Raw genomic sequence first — 23,815 nt, 5'->3', positions numbered from 1 at the left:
TGATGCTATGGACTGGCCCGCCCGTTCCCCAGACCTGAATCCAATTGAGCACATCTGGGACATCATGTCTCGCTCCATCCACCAATGCCACATTGCACCACAGACTGTCCAGGATTTGGCAGATGCTTTAGTCCAGGTCTGGGAGGAGATCCCTCAGGAGACCATCCGCCACCTCACCAGGAGCATGCCCAGGCGTTGTAGGGAGGTCATACAGGCACGTGGAGGCCACACACACTACTGAGCCTCATTTTGACTTGTTTTAAGAACATTACATCAAAGTTGGATCAGCCTGTAGTGTGGTTTTCCACTTTAATTTTGAGTGTGACTCCAAATCCAGACCTCCATGGGTTGATAAATGTGATTTCCATTGATCATTTGTGTGATTTTGTTGTCAGCACATTCAACTATGTAAAGAAAAAAGTATTTAATAAGAATATTTCATTCATTCAGATCTAGGATGTGTTATTTTAGTGTTCCCTTTATTTTTTTGAGCAGTGTATAAGCCCTGGTGGGAGAGGCTAAATGTTTTCGAACTCAGCAGTCCTTTCAGTTGTAAATATCTCCTCCTACAGTACATGTAGCTGGAAAACATTCCAACACCCTTGCATGAAAGAGCAACATGCCCAGCTGTATCCCAATACACAACACTATTCACACCATGTTAATTAAGGTTTATAAAAGGTACAGCCTGCATTTAGTTTACGCTGATCACAGCGTAATCTTGATTGAAAAGGTATGTCTCCCTTGTGCATGTGCTGGTGAGAAATATTTTAAGTCTAGTCCAGATTCAATTACTGTGATCATGTTCCTAGGCATCAATGCCAGAGAACAACCTGCATTGCTTGTTTAAATGTGTGAATTGCAATACAATCCAGAGACCATCCACCACACAAACCCTTTGACTAGGGGACTTCCAGTTTTGCAGATTGGCAGTCAATGGGAATTATGTACAATGCGATGAATTTCCATCAGCTTGGTTTCATTTCAGGAATGCCTTGATTCTGCTATATCATTACATTAGTTCTACATGCCAAATGGGCTGTGTTTAGACAGGCAGATTAAATGTGACGAGTCAAAATACAAAATTAGTTGGAGAAGATGTTTTCAGAATTTGACTGCCTGTTTAAACGCAGCCATGTTGGCCTTTAGTAAACCGGTTGAGACAAGAAACAAAGTCAGTCATGGTAAAAATTAAAGTTTAAATAAAAACAAAGTTCAGCATATTCAGGTTTTACCAAATCATGTGCCAGAACAAGAAATCAGTTGAGAAAGGATAAAACTCCTTCATGAGTCTCACAGGAACTCCACAAATGGATAAGACAGGATTTGGAGCCACACATGTGAAGAATGTACCATACAACATGATCCAGTAGTGTAAAATCTGAAAGTTGACAAAACACAAGTTTAAAAACACTCCCTACATAGTGACATTGAAATAAAGTGGTACAGATTTTTAAAAAAAAATCCAGGTCAACGTGCATAAAGTACAAACTAGCCATAGGTTTTATTAAGATAATTACACATGCCGCCCAGCCATAGTCGTCAGTGTCCACATGTGCTTTAGTTTATTTCAGTTCGACAGACTGCAGGAAACGCGAGAGCAAATGGGGATTTAAAAACAGTTATACTCCCCACTAGAAAACTCAAAAGGGGAAGACAATGCCCTGTCAGCCACCATCTTTCATTAAATGTTTGTTTTTATGTTAAACAGATTTAATTCCATGTTAAGTTGACCAGCCAACTTTAAGCCATTTAGAAGGTTAGAATAATTTCAGTGAAAAATTACAACAAATACAGTACTAGTTCGACTTTTCAGCCATTTAGAAAATGGAGAAGGGTGGTGGCGAAGGGGATTCAGTCCAGAGGTGTGGCTCTAGTTAGATCTAGTAGTTCACAGGTTCATCTCCTTCCTCGCTAAGCAAACAGGTGCGGATTATAGCCTCAGTCACGGCGTACGGGTCACAGTTGGCAGATGGGCGGCGGTCCTCAAAGTAGCCTTTCTTCTCCTGGCCCACAGTGCGAGGGATGCGGATGCTGGCACCGCGGTTGGCCACACCGGCAGAGAACTCGTGGATGTTGGAGGTTTCATGGTGGCCGGTAAGGCGACGGGCATTGTCAAGTCCCCCTTTAGGGTCATAGGCACGGATGTGGTAGCTATGCCTCTTCCCCAGCCTTTCAATGGACTCCTCAATGGCCCTGGAGCAGTGAGAAGGCGAGATTAGTTCATCACAGAAAAGCTCACAGGTGGTCAACACCATCTGCTTTGCCTTAAGAGCATTCTAATAAGTCTGGGTTTACTCCACATCCAAAAGCATACAGATGGGTGCAATTGAATAATTATGACTACTGATTAAACCTAGTATGAATGCATCTTCATATGATCCAGTACTCACTTCAACCCACCCTCTTCCCTCATCTCTTTTGTGCTGAAATTGGTGTGGCATCCAGCGCCGTTCCAGTTTCCAGGAATGGGCTTGGGGTCAAATGAGGCCACCACACCAAAGTCCTCACACACCCGGTGGAGAATGAACCTAGCTGCCCAAAGGTGATCACCCATGCTGATGCCTTCACAAGGGCCAACCTGGAACTCCCACTAGAAAGACAAAAACAGTGTTCACGTACATAAGTCTCATTGCACAGGATCAGCCATTAGACGAGCAAAATAATATATGCATACACAAGTAAAATTGTGCTTACCTGTGCAGGCATGACTTCAGCATTGGTTCCACAGATCATGACCCCAGCATACAGGCAGGCTCTGTAGTGGGCTTCCACAATATCTCTACCGTAGGCCTTGTCAGATCCCACTCCACAGTAATAGGGACCTGTACACATAAGGACAGGGTTGGTTCAAGAATAGTTACCATCACATTCAAAGTAACGCATCCGAGGAAGAAGTTTACATAGTCAGTCAAAGACCACTAAGAACAGTCTTTACCTTGTGGGCCAGGGAAGCCGTTGTTGGGCCAGCCAAATGGGTGTCCATCAGTGCCCAAAATGGTGTACTCTTGCTCCATGCCAAACCAAGGGACCTGGTTCTCAACCATGTCCATAACTTTATTACACGTCAAACGAAGGTTGGTTTCTGTGCAAAGAATTTACCTATATTATACACTGAAGTAAAAATTGATTTAAAAAGCTTAGCTAGACAGATGCACACCAAGATTTAGAAGTTACCTGCAGGTTTGCGGTTGTACTTCAGCACTTCACACAGGACCAGTTTGTTGGGGTCTTTGCGGAAAGGATCTCTGAACATTGCAGAAGGAATCAAATACATATCACTGTTTGAGCCCTCAGACTGGTAGGTGCTAGAGCCATCAAAGTTCCATTCAGGCAGTTCTACAGAATTAAGGCAAAGAAGGAGTTAGTTGTTGAGTGACTTGCGTAAACTAGGCAGGCTAGGCTACAAAACACATAAATCCCCTGGAACTTTGTGTCAAATGTCAACCAACATCCATTGTTTACCTTCGATGCACTTGGGCTCCGAATCCAGCGTTCTGGTCTTACAGCGGAGTCCCTCTCCGGTTCCATCGATCCAGACATACATGATTTGGACTTTGTCTCCCTGAGGGAGGTCCATGTACTGCTGTTTGACAGCCTTACTCAGTTCTGCGCTGGAGGACGTAGCCATATTAGTTTTTATAAAACACCTAGGGAGATACAAAAACGTCAACAGGTATGATGAGTTTACACGTCAAAGCCGCCACTTCGTTGACCACAATTGGAAGATGTGTTGCATAACAGCTAACTCAGAGACCGGATTGCTCATTGTTCCAGAACTAATCAAAGAATAAATGCGAAGACACATTTTAGGCATTTTCTTTCATTGAAATCCATGGCAAGAGTCAAAACAGATGGTTTTCACCACTTCAAGTAGAGCAAATCTGACAAAAAAATAAATAAATCTGCCATATTGATCACAGTGTGTTAATCAGATGACCATTCCTGGATTGGTAGGCTACAGACCAACATAATCCATGTTACACTAACTAATAAACCCATTTCCCAACAATATTTGATAATCATCCTCCTTTACGACCATCAACGACACCACGGACCCTACCTTTGCGTCATTCCCAGAATACACCCCCCCACCCACACACACACACACACACACACACGCACACAGACAGGAGTCATGGCGACGCTATTGCATCAGACACTTCCTACATCAATTTACAGCACAATTAACCGAACACTACATTATAGAGAGGAAGTCAATAAAATCAGCAAAGACACCAAACTTCACTAAATCTGACTAAAGACAACCATTTCCAATGAAAGGACAAAGTGTCCCAATTGGAAACAAAACAAAAAGGTGCCTTCTACTTATCTGGAACGCGGAAATAACTAGGCTACAAAAGAATAGGTCAAATAAGGGTAGACAATTTATCATAAGGAAAGAGGGAGTTAATTACCTGTACAAACGAGAAAACAGATATAAAAACGAAAGGACTGGCAGGTCCAATGTAATGTTGATTTTCCCGATAGTTGTTCTCTCATTCTCTCGGCTCTAACTCATGTTTCAGTTTAATTTATAACGTGAGAGCTGTAGCTCGGCGTCTATGATTGGTCAGAGAAAAAAACATGTGTGTAATCCAAGGTGATTGAAGCACACGAGGCTCGATCATTGGACGGGGTTCGAGACGCAACGCCCTCTTGTATAGTTAAAAAGCATTGCGTGACATTTTGTGAGACTGGTACAATGTATCAAGTACGGAACCCATTGTATCTAATACCCAATGTATCTAGAAGTAGACTGACTGCCCTTCCTACACCACCCAATGTATCTAGAAGTAGACTGACTGCCCTTCCTACACCATTACAAATACCAGAAAGCTTTAACTTTAGGTTACAGTAATAACTAAAATGTCTGTAAATATATGTATATTTAAAGGCAATCGAGATTTAATGGGTATAATTTAAAAAACATAGCACTAAATTCCATCTCAGGGAAAATAAAACGCAGTCAAAAAGCCTCTCATCAGAAAAGATGCGCTGGCTGAGCGGTAGCTATATTCCAAACGCCGCCCCGTGTTAAAAAAATGTCTATTGTCTGTATTGTCAGTATTGATGTACTCATAAACTAGAAGTCAAGGCCTATATTTTCATACAATTGAATACCAATTACATATTGTTGAACTAGTTATTCCTCTTAGAAAATAATACACTTGATGAAGAACCTTGGTATGTTATAGAAATCATTCACATTAATATTTGTAGGTACACATGTATCGTTTCTGGAAAATTGATCAAATCAGAGTTCCGCACAATGACATACTACAGGATGTTCATTTATGTACAGTATTGTTTGGGAGTAGCCCATATCAGATTCAGATTTAGATTGAGATAAGCTTTATTAGCATGAATGACAAAGCCACCGTTGCTAAAGTGACATGAGATAATGACAACAATAACAGTAAAAACGATTATAATTATTATAATAAATAATAATAATTATGGGGATTAGAGAAAGGGTACAATATATAATGGTATATATCACAGGAGGCTCCTGAAGGGAGAACAGCTCATAATAATGGCTGGAACAGAGCGAATGGAATGGCATCAAACACATGGAAACCAAGTGTTTGATTTAGTTAATATCCTTCCACTAATTCCGCTCCAACCATTACCACCAGCCCCTCCTCCCTAATTAAGGTGCCACCCGCCTCCTGTGGTATACAGTATATCATATGATATATCATATCCTGTTCACTGTAGAGTAGCAGGACAAGCTACATAATATTCTTTGGCATTGAGGTATTGGTTTTCCATGAGAAGAGAGAGAGTGGAAGGTGAGTACAAAGTGTGAGTTAGTGTCAAGACAAGACATTCCAATGTTACCCAACAATGATACATTTGGAACTTTTGACATCTATGACATCACTTCAAGAATGCAAGACTTTAAAAAAAATAGTCATGGTGTCCCTATAAGCCTGTTGTCATCTATATATAGACAACTACATCATTTTACCAGAACGCCATTGATCAGACAAAAGGGATGTCTTTTGGAAGTTTAAGATGCGAGGGTACACAACTCAAATGACACCAAGGACAGGTAGGGTGGCTATGACTGATGTATGGTTTTACTCATGCTCATTTGGATCAGAAACAACATTTGAATTTCAAATTCAAGTTCATAATTTATGAACATTTTATTAATTAAGAAAACAGACTTTTGTCTATGGTCTATTTCTAGGAGGACAATGTGATAAAGCGCTTGCAGACTTTTTCAAGGATGACGTTTTTGTGGATTTCTTCAATACATTTCTGAATTTGCCAGTATGTACGGATTTCTTGTTAATCAACACTTTTGTAGATCCTTTATATCTTGGATACACTAATTTCTGTAATATTTATCTTGGCCTAGGTGTTTGGTCAGACTCCGTTATGTGTTCTATCCGAAAACAAGTGGTACCTTTGTCCTGAAATTCCACGCATCCAGGTAACCAAGCCATATTAGAAAAGTTAATGAATTATTCACACTAATTTTGGTACACAAAACAATCAAATCTTCAACAAGATTACCACATTCAAGCTGGTAAGTCAAATTGCTACTGACTAGCTTGTCATTCATTGCCATTGTAGGATGTGAGAAGAGGCGGATTCCTTGTATGGCTGAGCGTGCATCGGTTCGTTTACTTCAAACAGACAGAGCTGTATAACTACTATTCCTTGTGTACAGAGTTCCTGCAGTTTTCGTCATGCCAAGCTAAAGGTCAAGACTTAAATACATCAAACAGCAATTTCAGTGTTTGAAGTAGATCGGTTGAACGGATTGTTGTGCAAGAGTGTGCTTTTTTTTCTGGTTAAGAGAATGTTAGGCATAATCAATACAGGGATGATGGAGGTAAATACTCTTTAATATTCGTTTCCATCCAGAGAAAGACTATACAGCGGTCAATAAAGCATTAGACAATGGTACACCCCGTAATAGTAGGCCAGGCTGTATTAAGTATTAGCAAACCATTTGAAGCATTGAGATAATATATAGGCATAGACCAAAGGTATTGATGAGAGCATGTGTTGTGACCAAGTGTGTATATGAGAGGGAGAGAGAAGGGAGGGCCAGGATGCTATGTAATTCTGTTCTATTCTAGTCTTCTTCTCATCTGTCCATTGTGCTATTCCCTTCTCAGAGGTGCTGAAGTGGACATTTGCAGACCAGTGGCTGCTGAAGAGATGCCTGGGCAGTGTGAGAGGGATGAGGCGCTTCTGTTCTTTTGTCAAAGGCACTCGTGGTATGTCTTTTTATTGTCTCTGAGGTTATTTAGATTTAAGAAACTACTTAAATATATTTTATGGCTTTGAAAATGAGAATTTTAATTTCATAATACTCCGGAGATAGAAAGTTACTGAAATGTAAGTTATGTAATCAGTGGTCCTTGTTTGTTTCAACCACAAAGTGTGGCATTTGGTTTTGTGTGAGTTGTAGACTGCATTTTGCAGTAGCAAATTGACTTTGAAAAGGTTAAAGAGGAAACTTGAGTTCCAGGATCCGGTAAAAGTAAACATTTTAATACAGAGCTTTCAGGTTACAGCTAAGACCAATAGTATGATGGTAAAGCATGGCTAAAAGGCAAATGGCGCAAATTAAAATTCTTCTTCTGAGTCTCAAGATTATATAGTCATTCTGAGTTATGTATATGCATCAGTACATATGTTGACTGATATGAAACTGTTACAACTTTCAATTGAACAATGAGAACAGTGAGACATTTGCTACTTTGGGTACAGAGCGAGAGATATTCAGACAGTTTAAGATTGGATTGTCATGAGTTAACCCTCTGAGAATTCTGTTTCCTGTGTGATCTGAGGCACAGATAAAGCTGAAAAACAACTTGTATACTTTAGAGTGTACCATTTTAAGTTGTGACCAATTAATCAGGTTACTCATTATTGTAAGCAAATATGTGTGAGGATATGACATCTGGGTCGTCGTCGAGCTTGGTTATCTGGGTTGGCCCCAAAATCCCCCCTACAATCGATTAGTCTCCGCCCTCAACGAATGTTACTCCTCCGTCCTCAGTGTGTGTGTGTGTGTGTGCGCGTGCGTGCGTCTTGTGTACCTGAAGGAGAGGAGTTGGTGACGTTCTTCGTGAAAGTGGAGCGTCTCCTGCAGATACACTGGCAGCAGGATGGGAGCCAGAGGAACCGCTACCAGGCCCTGCTTACTGTCATCAAAGCTGTCCACCTCACTGAGGGCTCCAGCATCATGACCACCTGTCGCATCCCCTCTGGTAACACAGGAGAACCTTTGTTCAAAATATCACCCTATTCCCTTTACTGTATATGACTTTTGACCAGAGCCCTATGAGCACTTGCCAAAAGTAGAACACAAAAGGGATTAGGGTGCCATTTGGGACACATAGGGGTTAGCCTACAGTTTATGTACAGTTAAAGTCAGAAGTTGATATGCACCTTAGCCAAATACATTTAAACGCAGTTTTTCACAATTCCAGACATTTAATCCTAGTAAAAATTCCCTGTCTTAAGTCAGTTAGGATCAACACTTTATTTTAAGAATGTGAAATGTCAGAATAATATAATTATTTATTTCAGGTTTTATTTCTTTCATCACATTCCCAGTGGGTCAGAAGTTTACATGCACTCAATTAGTATTTGGTAGCATTGCCTTTAAATTGTTTCACTTGGGTCAAACATTTTGGGTAGCCTTCCACAAGCTTCCACCAATAAGTTGGGTGAATTTTGGCCCATTCCTCCTGACAGAGCTGGTGTAACTGAGTCAGGTTTGTAGGCCTCCTTGCTCACACACAATTTTTCAGTTCTGCCCACAAATGTTCTATAGGATTGAGGTCAGGGCTTTCTGATGGCCACTCCAATACCTTGACTTTGTTTTCCTTATGCCAATTTGCCAGAACTTTGGAAGTATGCTTGGGGTCATTGTCCATTTGGAAGACCCATTTGCGACCAAGCTTTAACTCACTACACTGACTGAGGTCTTGAGATGTTGCTTCAATATATCCACAATTTTCCTACCTCATGATGCCATCTATTTTGTGAAGTGCACCAGTCCCTCCTGCAGCAAAGCACCCCCGCAACATGATTCTGCCATCCCCCGTGCTTCACGGTTGGGATGGTGTTCTTCAGCTTGCAAGCCTCCCCCTTTTTCCCTCCAACATAAAGATGGTCATTATGGCCAAACAGTTCTATTTTTGTTTCATCGGGTCAGAGGACATTTCTCCAAAATGTACGATCTTTGTCCCCGTGTGCAGTTGCAAACCGTAGTTTGGCTTTTTTATGACGGTTTTGGAGCAGTGGCTTCTTCCTTGCTGAGCGGCCTTTCAGGTTATGTCAATATAGGACTCGTTTAACTGTGGATATAGATACTTTTGTACCTGTTTCCTTCAGCATCTTCACAAGGTCCTTTGCTGTTGTTCTGGGATTGATTTGCACTTTTCACACTTTTCACACTTCATCTCTAGGAGACAGAACGAGTCTTCTTCCTGAGCGGTATGACAGCTGTGTGGTCCCCTGGTGTTTATACTATTGTTTGTACAGATAAATGTGGTACCTTCAGGCGTTTGGAAATTGCTCCCAAGAATGAACCAGACTTGTGGAGGTCTACAATTTTTTTCTTTTGATTTTCCCAAGATGTCAAGCAAAGAAACACTGAGTTGGAAGGTAGGCCTTAAAATACAGTCACAGGTGCACCTGCAATTCAAATTGACTCAAATGATGTCAATTAGCCTATCAGAAGCTTCTAAAGCCATGACATAATTTTCTGGAATTTTCCACGCTGTTTAAAGGCACAGTCAACTTTGTGTATGTAAACTTCTGACCCACTGGAATTGTGATACAGTGAATTAAGTGAAATAATCTGTCTGTAAACAATTGTTGGAAAATGACTTGTGTCATGCACAAAGTAGATGTCCTAACCGACTTGCCAAAACTATAGTTTGTTAACAAGAAATTTGTGGAGTGGTTGAAAAAAGCGTTTTAATGACTCCAACCTAAGTGTATGTACACTTCCGACTTCAGCTGTATATAGCACTTTGTGACATATTGTTGTTAAATGGACTGAATACATACAAATTGATTGATGATTGATTGACACCACACTGCTACATATGTATGGCGATATTATAGTAGGCTTATGGAATGTATACCAACAAAGTAAACATGGATACTATACTGTACATAGTTTATGTAAGCACCATTATGTCATGCCGTGTCACCATGTGTACCACCATGACACACTGTTAACCACCACAAGCATTTCGCTACACTCGCATTAACATCTGCTAACCATGTGTATGTGACAAATAAAATTTGATTTGATTTGTTACCTCTTGACACCATGGTTCTCCTCAGAGGGTTTGTTGAAGATCTTCTCAGGGAGTGAACCTGGTGGGATGGATCAGATTCTGTATGAGATGAGGTCCAAAGCCTTATGCCGTCTTCAGTCCTACTGGCTGCCCCAGTACCTCTGCTCCTGTAAGCTCTCCATCACCAAACTGAAAGAGTGTGCCTCCATCCTCAAAGAGTACGAGGACATTGCCTCTAACCTCACCCTGGTAGAGATCCCGGCTCTGCTTGACCCACTGGGGTGGAGTCTGGGCTCGCCACCATCAGAGGGCCCTACAGTGACCCGGACCTACTGCTCCAAAGTCAGGAAGAGGCTGCTGTGGAGGGCCCATCAGAGGCCTGGGACAGGACTTGGGGTTGGGGCAGCAGGGATGCCCGATGGGCCGGCCATGCAGCAGTGGTTGCCCATGGCCGGGGACGGAGACCAGGGAGAGTGTACCAATATTGTGCACCTCATGAGCAGGCATGGGGAGGAGATTGTGGTCAGTGGGGACAAGACACATGGGGGCAGAAGCAAGAGAGGAGGAAGTGGGAGCTCAAAGAGAAGTACCAGTACTCCACTCCTCAGAAAGGTGAGCTCTGCTAGTCTTGGGCCCAGAACTGGCCCCCTCCCTGTCGTGCCCATACTCCCCTCCAAGAGCCTGTCCAATCTGGACAGCAGCAGCACTGACCCCATGATCCCCCCTCATGCCTGTATGGAGACCCCCATCTGCCACCTTCCCTCCATCACCACCACCCCTGTCACCTCTACTCCCGATCCTCCTTCCAGACCTGTCTGGGGAACACCACACTACGATGAGCACCTCTCCCTGGCCCTGTCCGCTGATGCTCTTGCTGGGGGTCCCTATGAGAATTTCCTGAGGGTCAGTGGCCAGAGGGTCATGCTGCACCACCTGGGACTGTGGCAGGAGCTGGATGGCTTCCTCAACCTCCTGCTCAAGATGGAGGATGGCCCCTCCAAGGCTCTGAGACAGGTGCTGGCTAGAAAGATCATGGCTGTGTACTTGAGTGATGCGTGGCAGTGTGTTAGTCGCCCTGAGGGTGAGTGGTGCACCACCTACCTGACCAAATCCACCGTCTGCCACCTCATAAACCTCCTCCCCTCTGGCAATGTGATGCCCTGGATCTACACGGCCAAGCAGGAACTATGCCAGGTGGGTGTTAAACCTTTTTTGACTGCAGTATGTGGTGGACATCAAATTGAGAACATGGAAAGTCGGTGTATTATTTATACTTCTTCTCACTCCTTGATTACAAAGGCATGTATTCAGTGTCAGTACAAAGTTTTCCCTCTTTCCATTTGAGCAGATTCTGGGTCCCACCTACAATGCATTTCTGGATGAAGAAGACAAAGTCATTCTCTTCTATCTGGTAACCAACTAATTTCTAATCTGATTATTAGGATAGTGGAACTGTAGTTTTACTCCTCGCTCCATCGTTTTCTCTCTCAGTTCACTCAGAATGAGGTCAAGGGGAAAGTGAGTCGTAGAGCTACAGCGCCCCCCAGTGCTCCCACTGCGCCAGAGCAGCAGGTGAGGAGGATGAGGGAGGCTCTGGCTCTCTGTCAGGCCTGCGCTGAGCCTCTCACTGAGGAGACCTGGGCCCTGCTGCCCCTAGAGGACGTCAGGACAGGAGGCTCTGTTCACCTGCACTACAGAAAGACCAGTAAGAACTAACTGGTTGTAGAACAAGAACTGAACTTTACGGACAAGAGTTGTCCTCCTCTCACCATTTGGTGTAAAATAGAGGCATGTCTTTTTCTCCTCACGTCTCAGATCTTTATGACCTTCCGTTTGAAACCCTGGCTGAGAAGTACCCCAAGGTGGCTGTGGAGGCAATCAGTAAAACTCACAGACTCTACTATGACTGGAAGCCAGTACAAGGTATGATACAAATTACATTCAAACTTTTCCTATCGGCTTCAATGATTAATAAGTCAATGAAACATAACAATAAAATGTGTCCTTCAGAGGAGACAAAGAAGCCAGTGGTGACATCCAGTCCTAAGAAGTCATTCCACCTGATGAAGGACAAGGACCACAGCTTTGCCGAAAAACCCTCCATGAGACCAAGGTTTTTAGAGGAGGTGATGAGAAGTCCCACCAACCTGGACTTCTTCAAGCGTTACCTGAGGGCCTATGATGCTCACGGAGCTCTGAACTTCTACCACGAGGTGGACAAACTGCGGCACGTCGACAGCCTCCTCCAGAAGACCAAGATCAACAGCATCGTGTCCCGCTTCCTCAGACGAGCAGACGCTAGTAACCACACTGAATAGATTATAATAGAATAATTTGTCCTCTAAGAAGGAAACTATTTCCCTGCCTTATAGGTTCATGAATAATCACATTGACTTTGTTTCAGATATGCAGTAGGCAATGTTATATCACTATAGGCATCACACTTGCGCTCAACTTAAATCAAAGCCACACTCTCCTGTACAGTATGTGCTCTGGAGTTAGCCTAGTTATGATATGCGCATACCGCAGTAGTTAGCCTACTCTTTTTAAACATGTGTTGCCAGCCTGGTCTACTAGATTAGATGTAACAAAGTAAATGTAAATCTGTGACACACAAATAAGTATGATATGTTATGTTTGGTATGGTTACATGGTATGGTTATGTTATGTTTGGTATGGTTACATGGTATGGATATGTTATGTTTGGTATGGTTACATGGTATGGTTGGTATGGTTACATGGTATGGTTATGTTATGTTTGGTATGGTTACATGGTATGGTTATGTTATGTTTGGTATGGTATGGTTATGTTATGTTTTGTATGGTTACATGGTATGGTTATGTTATTTTTGGTATGGTTACATGGTATGGTTATGTTATGTTTGGTATGGTTACATGGTATGGTTATGTTATGTTTGGTATGGTTACATGGTATGGTTATGTTATGTTTGGTATGGTTACATGGTATGGTTATGTTATGTTTGGTATGGTTATGTTATCTTTGGTATGGTTACATGGTATGGTTATGTTATGTTTGGTATGGTTACATGGTATGGTTATGTTATGTTTGGTATGGTTACATGGTATGGTTATGTTATGTTTGGTATGGTTACATGGTATGGTTATGTTATCTTTGGTATGGTTACATGGTATGGTTATGTTATGTTTGGTATGGTTACATGGTATGGTTATGTTATGTTTGGTATGTTTACATAAGACAGAAGGTTACTTAATGCAAAAACCAAGGTTGCGTGTTCGAATCTCATCACAGACAATTTTACCATTTTAGGTCATTAGAAATTTTGCAACTACTTTTTAGCCACTTTGCAACAACTTAGCATGTTAGCTAACCCTTGCTTAACCATTTACCCTAACTCCTAACCTTAACCCTAGCTAGCGTAAGCCACTAAGCTAACTTTAGCCACAGGAAATTGGAATTTGTGATGTATATACAAGTTTAGCAAATTCGTAACATATTGTACGAATTGCAATTCGTAAAATATACTAATTGGAGTGTCCAGCATTTATGTTTACTATGTTACGCCTTCCCCTAAGTCCAGGTTAGCATAGCCTACAACAGCTAAATACTCTTCATTGCCAACAAGTTTTCCAGTTATCTTTGTAGCTCCAGTGAAATGATTTTCTTTCAGTTTGTGCATTTATTTTTGTGTTTGTCACGTGGTTGTTGCTGCTTCACTGAGCTCCACTCGTACACATCCTCTCTGCGTACACCCTCATTTGATTCAGAAGCACGCAACACCTTTTCCCAAGGCCTCTGTCATTTTGTCAATTTATTATTTGTTTAATGAGATCTCTCATATTAAAAATGTATACAGGTTAGATTGAAAAAGGCCAGTGAATATGATGTGCTGTTATGATAGTCTACTTCTGCACATTTGTGTCGTCTTCAGCTTGTAAATTAGGTTTCAACCAGTTAATTTGTTATGTGCAGCACCCCTGCTTGTTGATGCAATGGTTTTGCACAGGGATTGGGCTCAAGGTATTTCTACCGGGCTTTACCAGTGATCTGTATGCTCTGAAGGGGAGAATATCTGTATGTGGTTAGGCTGCATTTTGTCTTGACAGTGCCCATAGCCTGTTTCCTACCAACCAAATCCTAATTTAGTAGGCCTATATTGATTTTGTAAGGGGAAAGCATATGACTGTCCACATTGTTTGTTTTTGTAGGCTAAGTGCTTGTGCATATTTCTGGGGACATTATTATGTAGGTCTACCTCTGCTACCACTTCTACCATTTTGTTAATAAAACCCACACTTTTTGCACCTTATCCTTTGCCTCCTGTCTGCCTACTAGCTGATGGGACTAAAGTAAAACGTCTTTCATCTTTAGCCATGATAGCCGTTTATAACAGGCTGCTATTTAGCCATAGCCTAAGAAGCAGATTTTCGACTAACCCTTACTTGACAGTACTTTCGTAATTCTTGGCTTGGAAGTCCCCGGTGTCTTTCATGAACTCCAAGTCAAGAATGAAGAAAGTAAGCCCTACTGCCCATATATCACAAATCTGCTGCTCACGGCTAAATAGCAGCCTTTTATCAACTGCTATCACAGCTAATGAAGAAAGCCTTTTAATGCCATCAGCTGCCTGCCTACAGAGACCCAGTCCCAAGGTCAGCCAGAGGGCGCTATTATTTCTGCCGTCGTTTGACCTCTAATAGCACCCTCAGGTGGCCCTTGCGGCTGCTTGAGACCGTAAATCACGTCTGCCTTTCCACACACTAAACCCAGCATATTATTAACAAACATAATTTAAATCCCCCGTCTGTCTGTCATTGTAGAGGATTATCTTCAGTGCAGCGCCAACCTCATCTCTCAGATCCCCAAGATGAGATATGTTTCTCCAGACATCATTTTTGCAGCTCAGGATCTGGTTATCAAATCTCTGGAGGCAACCTGGTACTGAACCTTGATAAGTGATCCCAACTTATTTATTACAGCAGTTTATTATATTATATGTTGAGTCCATTTTAAATACCTCTTCTTATTAATACTACTCAACACATGTATGTCTGGGAATGTTTGCTATCTTTAGACACTATCTACAGTGTGCAGGACACCTGCCTTTTACAATGTGTAGTTGGATCATAACATGTCCATAAAACATGCATATTTTCCAACAGATGTTTTACTGCATGGCTTCAAAGCATTAAGGTTTAATGGACACAGATGTTATTTTGTTGGACAACATTGTGGTGTGCTCTTTTGTACAAAGTAAACATGTTCTATAATTTATTATATATGGTGCAGCAGCAGTGTAGCAAAACAGTAGGATGTTTTCTACAACAATGTTTTTCTAAACTATTACTCCAAATATGGATTCATCTAGAATGTACCACCAAAAAAATGAATCATTTTTTTTGTTCTTGTTGTATTCATTGTGGACCTTATACTTCTGCAGGTTCAAAAAGTACCAAGAGACCTTTCCTCCTTGTACCAATGTTACTGACACCAGCACAAGAACCATCGTCCTTACAGACAAACTAGTGAGTGGTCACCACTTTACAATTGCCGAATACCGACAGAGAGTTAGATGAACCTGTGTCAGCTGGGACATATGTTCAAACTTAGAATCTACTACTGAATTCCTAATGTGGCACGTATCGTCTATATTTCTATACGGTTAACTATTCTGTTATCACAAAATTCGTTCCTCCTTTTCTTATAGAAACATGTGTGGAGCGTCTTCTCCGGGTTCATCAAAAGCATCTGTAAATTCCGACATGCCATGAAGGACAATCTGACCAGAAGCAAGTTTGAGGGCTACCTCAGACACAACTGGCAAGACTTCTCTCTTCGTAAGTTCCCCTGTTTAGCTCTACCATTCCAGTACTTTACCTGTGATGTAGCTGATGTTATTTGGGATAGACTCTGGGTGTCTTTCAACAGCATTTTATCATCCGTCGCCCACGTAACGTTAGTAACATGGTGATGGTGTTCTGGCACTCTAACGACAAGGAGGGTCTCTCTCCCTCCTAACATTGGATCATAGTGGATAAACGAGTGCATCAGTGGCCATGCACAAACTCTACGCATTTCCTCCTGTAGGGCTTGTCGTTGGTTCTTGGGGGGGTTCTGTTGTCTCAGGGCATGTCATATTATTCTGTACGTAAATCAGAGACACTCCATTTAGTATATGTTTCGTATGGTATGTATTCATTTGTGGATGTCCATCACCCAATTCGTATTATATGTTACAAATTCTAGCTAGGTGGCTAATGTTAGCTTGCTCGCTAACGTCAGCTAAGGGTGAGGGTTAAGTGTTAGTGGGAGGGTTAGCTAAAAGGGTAAGGTCAGAGGAGGGTTAGCTAGCACGCAGAGTAGATAAAAAGTAGGTGAAAAGTAGCACATCAGATAAAATTCTCCGTGATAAGATTCAAACTCGCAACCTTTGGGTTGTTAGACATTCGCGTTAACGTTAAATGCTCACCCCAACCAACCACCCTCGTTTCGTTTATTGCCTTAAGTAAATATCTATCTTAAGTAACAATACCAAATGTAACATAGCATACTAAGTGGAGTTCTCGGATTTAGGTACAGAATTTTACAAAATTCCCTGAGACCAGGTTGAGAGAGTTGGAAACTAGGGGTCTGGATGGCCAGAGCTTTATACCTCCAAATGTATTGCTATTATTCAGCATGCGTCTTCTATGAGGTTTAAAGGCGGTTGGCATCCCATTTTTTGCTTTATCGCCATCTACTAGACTGGAGTACAACTCCCTTATACTTTACTTGGAAAATAAAAAATTACAAAATAAATACCCTACCATCTAACACTATACTCACTAATTTCAAAATGATATACAATACAATTAACCCTACTCCACTGATTAAATTATTTTTTTCCTACCTCATGCCATCACCCTGAAAGGATGGGACATCACCACTTAACACATCCAGTAACTCTTCTGCTGTCAAGTCTCGCACACCCAAATACCTCTGCAGCTGCCACCACAACCTCAATTTTCTGAGACCTCCGATCCATCCCTGCAGTACAATTGATAACCATTGCTATAAATGTTAAAAATCCAATTTTACTGAAACTTAATTCACTTTTTGGCCTATCCCTCTGTACTGGTAAATCTCTACTACTCTCACCACTCCTCCCCCTTAACCCACCATCCACTACTTTCTTCGCTGCCTTAGCATATGACAACTTCTGCACTACTCTAACCCTGGAAACCTCAACCTGCCTCTCTCGCACGGGACATTTCTGATCCCCAGCTCCATGGGCACACCAACAATTAACACATTCTACTACTTTCCCCAATACTACACTTTCTTTTGTCTCATGCCCTTCTGCACATTTCTCACACATTGGACCCTCCCTCCTACAGTGCTGCCACATGCCCATAAGCTTGACACCTGTAACACCGTAATGTATTCGGTACATACACTGCTACGGGATAACTTATATATCCTATATCCTTCACTTTGTCAGGCAAACACTCAACTTCAAAACTCAAAAGAACAGACAATGACTCTTCTGTTTCCCCACTCTCGCCACCCTGTCTGCGTCGCATCAAACGACGAGCATCACATACACCGGGAATCTTTGCCCTCAGCTGGTCAACGTTTATATCTACTGCTACCCCAGTTATCACTTCCTTCATTGGTGCCCTTTTCTAGGGAACAAAACAATTCACTTTTCTTTCCCCCATTCGTTTTACTTAGAGCGCATTCTTCCTCTGCCCAGACGTGCTCCATGGAAGGATTGTGTGCATTTAAATGGTGTGCATTTTAACTCTATTCTATTGTTGTTCTATTGTGGGCATTTTTTATGTTTCCACAGGAACTTTTTTGTTCAGGGTACTTCATTCTCCACTTTGAAAGTGTAGATGCTTCCCTGGTCATGGCTTTAGCTTCGGCTAAGCGCATTGCGTTTTCCCGCGAATGATCCGTGACTCTTTACGTACTCAGCTAGCTATCCCCTTCTAGCTTCTCCCTTTTTCCCAAACTTATTTGGACCGCGACACCACCATGAAAAAAATATATATGATGTAATCAATGGCCATTGTTACAATTTTTTATTGGGGCTATGGCAGTCTATAACAGATCAGCCTGAGTACTTACATTTTTTTTTTTTTCTCGTTCTACTCCGTTTTCAAATCAGGTGACCCCACATGGGTTCCTGATGCCTAGTTAAATGAAGGTTAAATAAATAAATAAAAACGTTTTTTTAAAACACTGTGCTAGTGCGGTGGTGTCATGCCTATAAGGGGCACAGGGGCACGTGCCCCCTCAGATTTGTCCTGTTCATTTTTATTTATTTATTTCTGTAATACTACTAGCCACATTTTTAAGAAGTTGGCTTTAGCTAGCCCAGATACAGTAGGTTCCCAATCTCCCAACCTCATAACTAGCTACCAAGAAGATATTTCAGGCTATCAATCAAGTTAGAGTAGATAGTAAGACAAGCTATCTTAGCTGGCATGCCTGCTGGCAAGGTTGGTAGACTTTAGAAAAGCAAGCAATACCTAAATGTACTGAAAATGACTCGCATTCCTTTCATTTATTTTACCCAGATTTTAGCAGATATGCGGAGAACCATATTTAGTTTCTTAAAAAACAAACAGCGGTCAGGAGGTTACAGACAGTTCAAGAGATATGGTTAGATATGCAGAAAAATATATATATATATTTTATTTTTTACATAGGATTAAGCATAATGATTATGGCTCTAGATTGCAGGAAAAAGCTGTTTCAGGTGTTTAAAAAATTCTAACTTCTCCAACTTACTCGCCCCCTCCGGACCACCTACTAGCCATCCTCACGCATTTTGTACTCCCTCAGATTATTGGGCTGCATGACGCTCCTGCGCTAGTGTGACCAGCTTTTTTGTCTGTCCGTGGGATTTTTTTTGTTGCAACATCTCTTCCACAGGAGTATGGAGGCTATCTCACTGGCATATAGCAGCAAGAAGCAGAAGTTTTCTAGTGGTATACGGTGTAGTGGGCGTCATTTAAGGGATTGACTGTTAGTGATATCTGTGCGGAGGTGAGCTGGGCATTACCCCACACTTTGGTGAGGTTTTATAGCTTGGATGCCACTATTTACTCTGCAGTTGACAGTTAGCTCTCAAGAACCCAGTTTACAGCTGCCCCCGCATTGGGTTCTCAGACGATGGTACTGGTTCCTTCAGGATACAGTAGTTATATTCATTCATAACTTTACGTTTCTCAGGGTACATGCCATCAATGGGGAGTCGGCAAATTGAATCCGTTGACCTGTCCTCGGAGGAGGTAGACTCGTCCCACTTGAAGAGGCGAGTCATCAACCACAAACTGATAACAGTGGAGTTCCTTGTTAACGATCTGTCGTTCTACCTGGAGACAGAGAGGTGACTTTTGATTCATCTATTATAACTTCCTAAACTGAATATTGAGAGCATTTGTGATTTAGTTACTGGATGGGATGTATTTCTGGTTTGCCTACTCACCTGAAATGCATCATCAATAACTGACGAAGGAACTATATTTGTGTGTTTGCTGTGGTGCTGTATTAGTTTCAGGAACATGGCAGACTCGGGCACTATGATGGCGTCTGCGGGCATGTATGGGGAGAATGACAATGCTCTGCTACACCAGAAAGCAGAGATGATCATCAAGCTCTTTCTCAAGTCAGAGATCTCTCCCAAACTGAGGGTATGGTTTCTAAGTAACTCATCCACTGACTGACTGTATATTAGAGCTGAGTGATAACATGTGTGAGATATTAAGCTTGCTATTTACATTACAATTCAAGGTGGCTGGTATTAAATTCAAAACTCATGAGAACACAGACTCCAGTTGGATATTTTTATAATTTCGTCATTTTAAATACTTGATCTATCTCATGATTCTGATCTACTGGTATCTGATAGTGTGTCCTCATTGTCTTATTTTACAGGTTAACATAGCAGATACTGCCAGTGATTCCATCCAGCAGGCCTTTGCCATGGGCAAGGTGGACCGAGGGCTCTTCCATGAAGCCATCATGGCTGTCTTCCCTAACCTCATCTTCTGCTGGAAAAAGTGAGTGCGTGGGCAACACCTCATCCCAAGTGTGCCCAGCACCTTCTAAAACTCTCCCAACCTTTTGCCCAGAGGACTGATAAATTATGACTAAAGCCAAAAGTCTTTCCTTACCAAGGGATCTTGTACTATCCGATGATGACCCTGCTTGCCTTGCAGATTCTGTAGCCAAAAGGTGAAAAAAGGTATAGTCGGAGATAATTCTAAGAAAGAAGACTCCACCGAGCTTCATGACTACCTCCATCCCTTCAACTCTGACTGGTACCGGAAGGTGCAAACTACCATGTCCATGATGGGTGAGTCCTGAGGGATGTTATTTCAACACGGTTCTTCATATAAAATGATGAACCCTTATAGAGCTAGGCTTATGTAAAGCAGTGGAAAGTATGCAATAGAAAGTATGCAGTGGTGTGTGGGTTTTTTTCAAAGTTCAATGAGATGTTCCTCTATCTCTGTCCACAGACGATTACACCACCCTTAGGTTTACTGTGCATGATGGTCTCAATCTGGTCCTGCCTCAAACCAGATTAGAATGTAAGAAACTTCGTCAGCCCATAATTGTGCAATACTGTGGGTTATTTTTTGCATTGTGATGGGCGGTTCTAGCCTTTTGAGGGTTTATTTCCTGCAATTCTATTCATTATGCCATGAGGCAGAGATACATTTTGTCCGTTTTAAAACAAATTTCCTGCAATTCTACACATTTTTCCATGACTTATACCATGTTCACTATATCTGAGTGAGAGTGACTAACAAAGTCAATGGGGGCCCCCTGGAGGTCAGGGCCCCTGGGTACGTGCCCTGCGTGCCCTGTCGGTATTCGGCCATGGTTACTACAAGTTCAGATAACTGGCTAGACTAACTTACCAATCCAGTTTTTTTTAGCTGACATGGCTAATTGAGTGACTGTCAGTGGCTGACAAAATAAGAGAAAAACTGCTCATACACAACTAAATTTCAAACTTGCGTATTCTACTATTATAACTCTCAACAGTAAGTTGAGACCCCTACTGAGTTCCAAAAAACGTTGTGTTTTTTAAAATGTATTTATACATTTTTGGGGTTGTGCGCTCCCTAGCGGCCGGGGGCGCTAAGTGACCGCTAATGCTTGGAGCCAGCCTTAAGTGTCATACAATACACTGACCTGTCTGTGATGTTTATTCTGCAGTGTGTGCCAGTGTTCTCAGCCCTGCCAAGAGCTCCATGGCTAGGCGGAGATCTGTCTCTACGCCTGCCTCCTCCGAGTAAGTTCTAAGTTCCCAACCAACTGTCATAAGGCAGTGTTGACCCATGCTGTTTACAGTTCAGTTGTCTCTCTGAGTTTTTATTGTCTGAAGTACTTACCTGTACTTACTGTGCACCTCTAATAAATTCTCTTAGATTTCCACAACTGGAGGTGTCCAACCAACGCAGAAGGTCTATTGGTCCCTTTCTCAGGTAAGCCTATTAATGCACCTCATAGACCTTAGTGGTACATATATATTACAGTATTGCAATAACTAAGAACTAAATCATTTTTTTTTAATGTCGTTGTAGTCCTCAAACGTCTCTGCCTCATTCTGACCTTACCCACTCATCTTCGGGATCCTTGCTCTCAAAAATTAAGGAGGACTAGTCTTATCTTTTGATAATACAAATAAAGACCATATATTTTCTATGTAAAAGTTGCATCAAGTGTATTTCCTTCAAATGGATAGTCAGGACAAGTCAGCACAAACAGCCACAGTACAGATGTGAATGTGGAAAGCCTTTTTTAAACATGTCTGATCATTCACCAGAAGGGGGAACCACTGACCAATACGGAACACTGCTAGCAGCTCTATTATGGTGATGACATAGATTACTTGCCATTTAGATTTGTAGCATGTTATGAAAAAGTCTCAAAATTGTTTTGGTAGTAATGCCTCCCATTCCATTTGGAAGAAAATACATCAACTTTCAACTTTTGATGTTTGACTGTGTGTTGTCTCATCCATGACAATAATCGCCCTACGGAGCTCAGTCCTCTTTGTCCCAGGAGATCCAGAGGTTTGTCTGAGGCTACGATGAGTAGGGACAAAGCATTAAGAGAGGTTCACTTTCCATACAGGTCTTTCATCCATGACACTCACCCTTCCCCCAATCTCACCAACTGCAAAGACTAGGTCCTCTCCTTCCTCTCAAAACACCTATCCCCTCTCTTCTATCAACCCTCCATCCCCCTCTCTCTACCTCTACCACCTCAACCCCCGTTGTCCCGTGTCTCTCACATATCATTGTCTCGCAGTCCTCAGGACCTGTCTAACCCCAGGATAGGAGTCCACCTTAAAAACGTACAAGGCTTACAATGTGTCTCTTAGCTTTAAATGTCCTATGCATTATATCACTATGCCAATGACCCAAAGTCTTCTCCTGTGACATGTCACCACTAGAGCCGTAAAGCTAAAGGAGTCTTTTGGGATTCTGCTTCCTTAAACACTTTATTTGGATCATCAATAACCAAAGACTACATACATGAATTAATATGGCATCATTAAATACTATAAATTGTACTTCATTCAGTGCCGTAACTCAGATCACAAAGTAGAAGATTTTCAGCATAACATTTTGTTTTATATTGTGGTACACTCAATATAAAACATATCATTTGTATGGTACATACTCGGAACTGAGTTTTAAGATGTGAGTTTTGAATGAAGACACTGAGATTGATTTCCCATGATGCTTTGCCCTCCTCTTCTATGTCAATAATGGAGCCGCTGGCGGAGAAAGAGACTCAGTGCTATAGGCATCATGGGTTTTTATTTAATCCAGCTTTGCTCTTCTTTGGGATAATAACTTTGTTGCTTCATTCCCGGGCCTTGCCTGTCAGCTTGACATAGCAATATCTCCCAACTGCACTGTTTCATAGTCAGTTTCATTTATTTCAAAACACCATTTCACACCCTGCTGGCTTTCGCTAGGTATTATACAGCGTTTGGGGAGAGGGCTGTAGATTGAATCGTGACAGAGACCGTGTCTCTTCCTGTGAAAAAATAAGTAAATGTTGTAAATGGCAGACTATATCAAATGTTTTTTCTTCTCCCCATAATGTTTGGGGTGTTTTCTGTTCTAGTCTCTTATATCCTTGTTGGTTGTCAAGACTTGATAAAATATTTCTTGTTCAAAAGGCATTGCCCCTCATTTTGTCTGCCGTTATTGTTGGATTTGAGCATACACTGTATATTTTGGTGATCTCCAAAGCAGTAGAAACCAATAAACACAATGTTTGTTTTTGAATCTCAAGCTTGTGATATTTGTTTATTTAAAAAAAAAAAAATGTAACCACTGAAGCTAAAATCAGAAGGGCTGATGTGATGTTTGTCGATTGGATTACTTTTTATTATTTATAATATTAGAAATGCACAGTTAACGAGACACTTATTTGATTAAGATTTTAAATCCAGTTTCTTAATCCTCTCTGGTGTGTCCATTTCCCTTTAATGTTGTCTGATATTAATCCTTTAATAAAAACC

General features: G+C 41.7%; 3 protein-coding genes across 3 annotated transcripts; 2 read left to right on the top strand and 1 right to left on the bottom strand.

Annotated features, from left to right (window-relative positions):
- Positions 1–1,179: 1,179 nt before the first annotated feature.
- On the bottom strand, positions 1,180–4,572 carry LOC112226869 (glutamine synthetase). The gene is made up of 7 exons (XM_024391502.2): positions 4,419–4,572; positions 3,466–3,650; positions 3,178–3,339; positions 2,939–3,085; positions 2,698–2,825; positions 2,394–2,593; positions 1,180–2,196 (listed from the first exon to the last, which is right to left on the bottom strand). The coding sequence occupies exons 2-7, from the start codon at positions 3,629–3,631 to the stop codon at positions 1,884–1,886; spliced, it is 1,116 nt and encodes a 371-aa protein (XP_024247270.1). The 5' UTR covers positions 3,632–3,650; positions 4,419–4,572; the 3' UTR covers positions 1,180–1,883.
- Positions 4,573–10,332: 5,760 nt separating this feature from the next.
- Positions 10,333–12,944, top strand: LOC112226867 (regulator of G-protein signaling protein-like). Its single transcript, XM_024391499.2, has 5 exons — positions 10,333–11,483; positions 11,638–11,700; positions 11,781–11,994; positions 12,105–12,212; positions 12,300–12,944. The coding sequence occupies exons 1-5, from the start codon at positions 10,377–10,379 to the stop codon at positions 12,605–12,607; spliced, it is 1,800 nt and encodes a 599-aa protein (XP_024247267.1). The 5' UTR covers positions 10,333–10,376; the 3' UTR covers positions 12,608–12,944.
- Positions 12,945–15,682: 2,738 nt separating this feature from the next.
- Positions 15,683–23,703, top strand: LOC112226868 (regulator of G-protein signaling protein-like). Its single transcript, XM_024391501.2, has 10 exons — positions 15,683–15,794; positions 15,977–16,106; positions 19,492–19,648; positions 19,814–19,952; positions 20,197–20,321; positions 20,481–20,617; positions 20,784–20,855; positions 21,490–21,565; positions 21,702–21,758; positions 21,858–23,703. Exons 2-10 carry the CDS (start codon positions 16,037–16,039, stop codon positions 21,934–21,936), a joined length of 912 nt encoding a protein of 303 aa, XP_024247269.1. The 5' UTR covers positions 15,683–15,794; positions 15,977–16,036; the 3' UTR covers positions 21,937–23,703.
- Positions 23,704–23,815: the final 112 nt, after the last annotated feature.

This window comes from Oncorhynchus tshawytscha, linkage group LG28 (assembly GCF_018296145.1).
Source record: "Oncorhynchus tshawytscha isolate Ot180627B linkage group LG28, Otsh_v2.0, whole genome shotgun sequence".
NCBI lineage: Eukaryota > Metazoa > Chordata > Actinopteri > Salmoniformes > Salmonidae > Oncorhynchus > Oncorhynchus tshawytscha.
Note: the sequence above shows the minus strand (reverse complement) of the source record. Positions and strands in the feature narration are given on the sequence as shown.

Excerpts from the sequence above, each read along its gene's own strand:
- LOC112226869 (XM_024391502.2), bottom strand. The coding sequence starts at position 3,631 with ATGGCTACGTCCTCCAGCGCAGAACTGAGTAAGGCTGTCAAACAGCAG. Across the intron at positions 3,086-3,177 it reads GTACAACCGCAAACCTGCAG|AAACCAACCTTCGTTTGACG; the intron begins GTAACTTCTAAA and ends TTCTTTGCACAG. Across the intron at positions 2,197-2,393 it reads AGGGAAGAGGGTGGGTTGAA|GGCCATTGAGGAGTCCATTG; the intron begins GTGAGTACTGGA and ends TCACTGCTCCAG.
- LOC112226867 (XM_024391499.2), top strand. The coding sequence starts at position 10,377 with ATGGATCAGATTCTGTATGAGATGAGGTCCAAAGCCTTATGCCGTCTT. Across the intron at positions 11,995-12,104 it reads CCTGCACTACAGAAAGACCA|ATCTTTATGACCTTCCGTTT; the intron begins GTAAGAACTAAC and ends CTCACGTCTCAG. Across the intron at positions 12,213-12,299 it reads TGACTGGAAGCCAGTACAAG|AGGAGACAAAGAAGCCAGTG; the intron begins GTATGATACAAA and ends TGTGTCCTTCAG.
- LOC112226868 (XM_024391501.2), top strand. The coding sequence starts at position 16,037 with ATGAAGGACAATCTGACCAGAAGCAAGTTTGAGGGCTACCTCAGACAC. Across the intron at positions 16,107-19,491 it reads CTGGCAAGACTTCTCTCTTC|GGTACATGCCATCAATGGGG; the intron begins GTAAGTTCCCCT and ends TACGTTTCTCAG. Across the intron at positions 19,649-19,813 it reads TTCTACCTGGAGACAGAGAG|TTTCAGGAACATGGCAGACT; the intron begins GTGACTTTTGAT and ends GTGCTGTATTAG.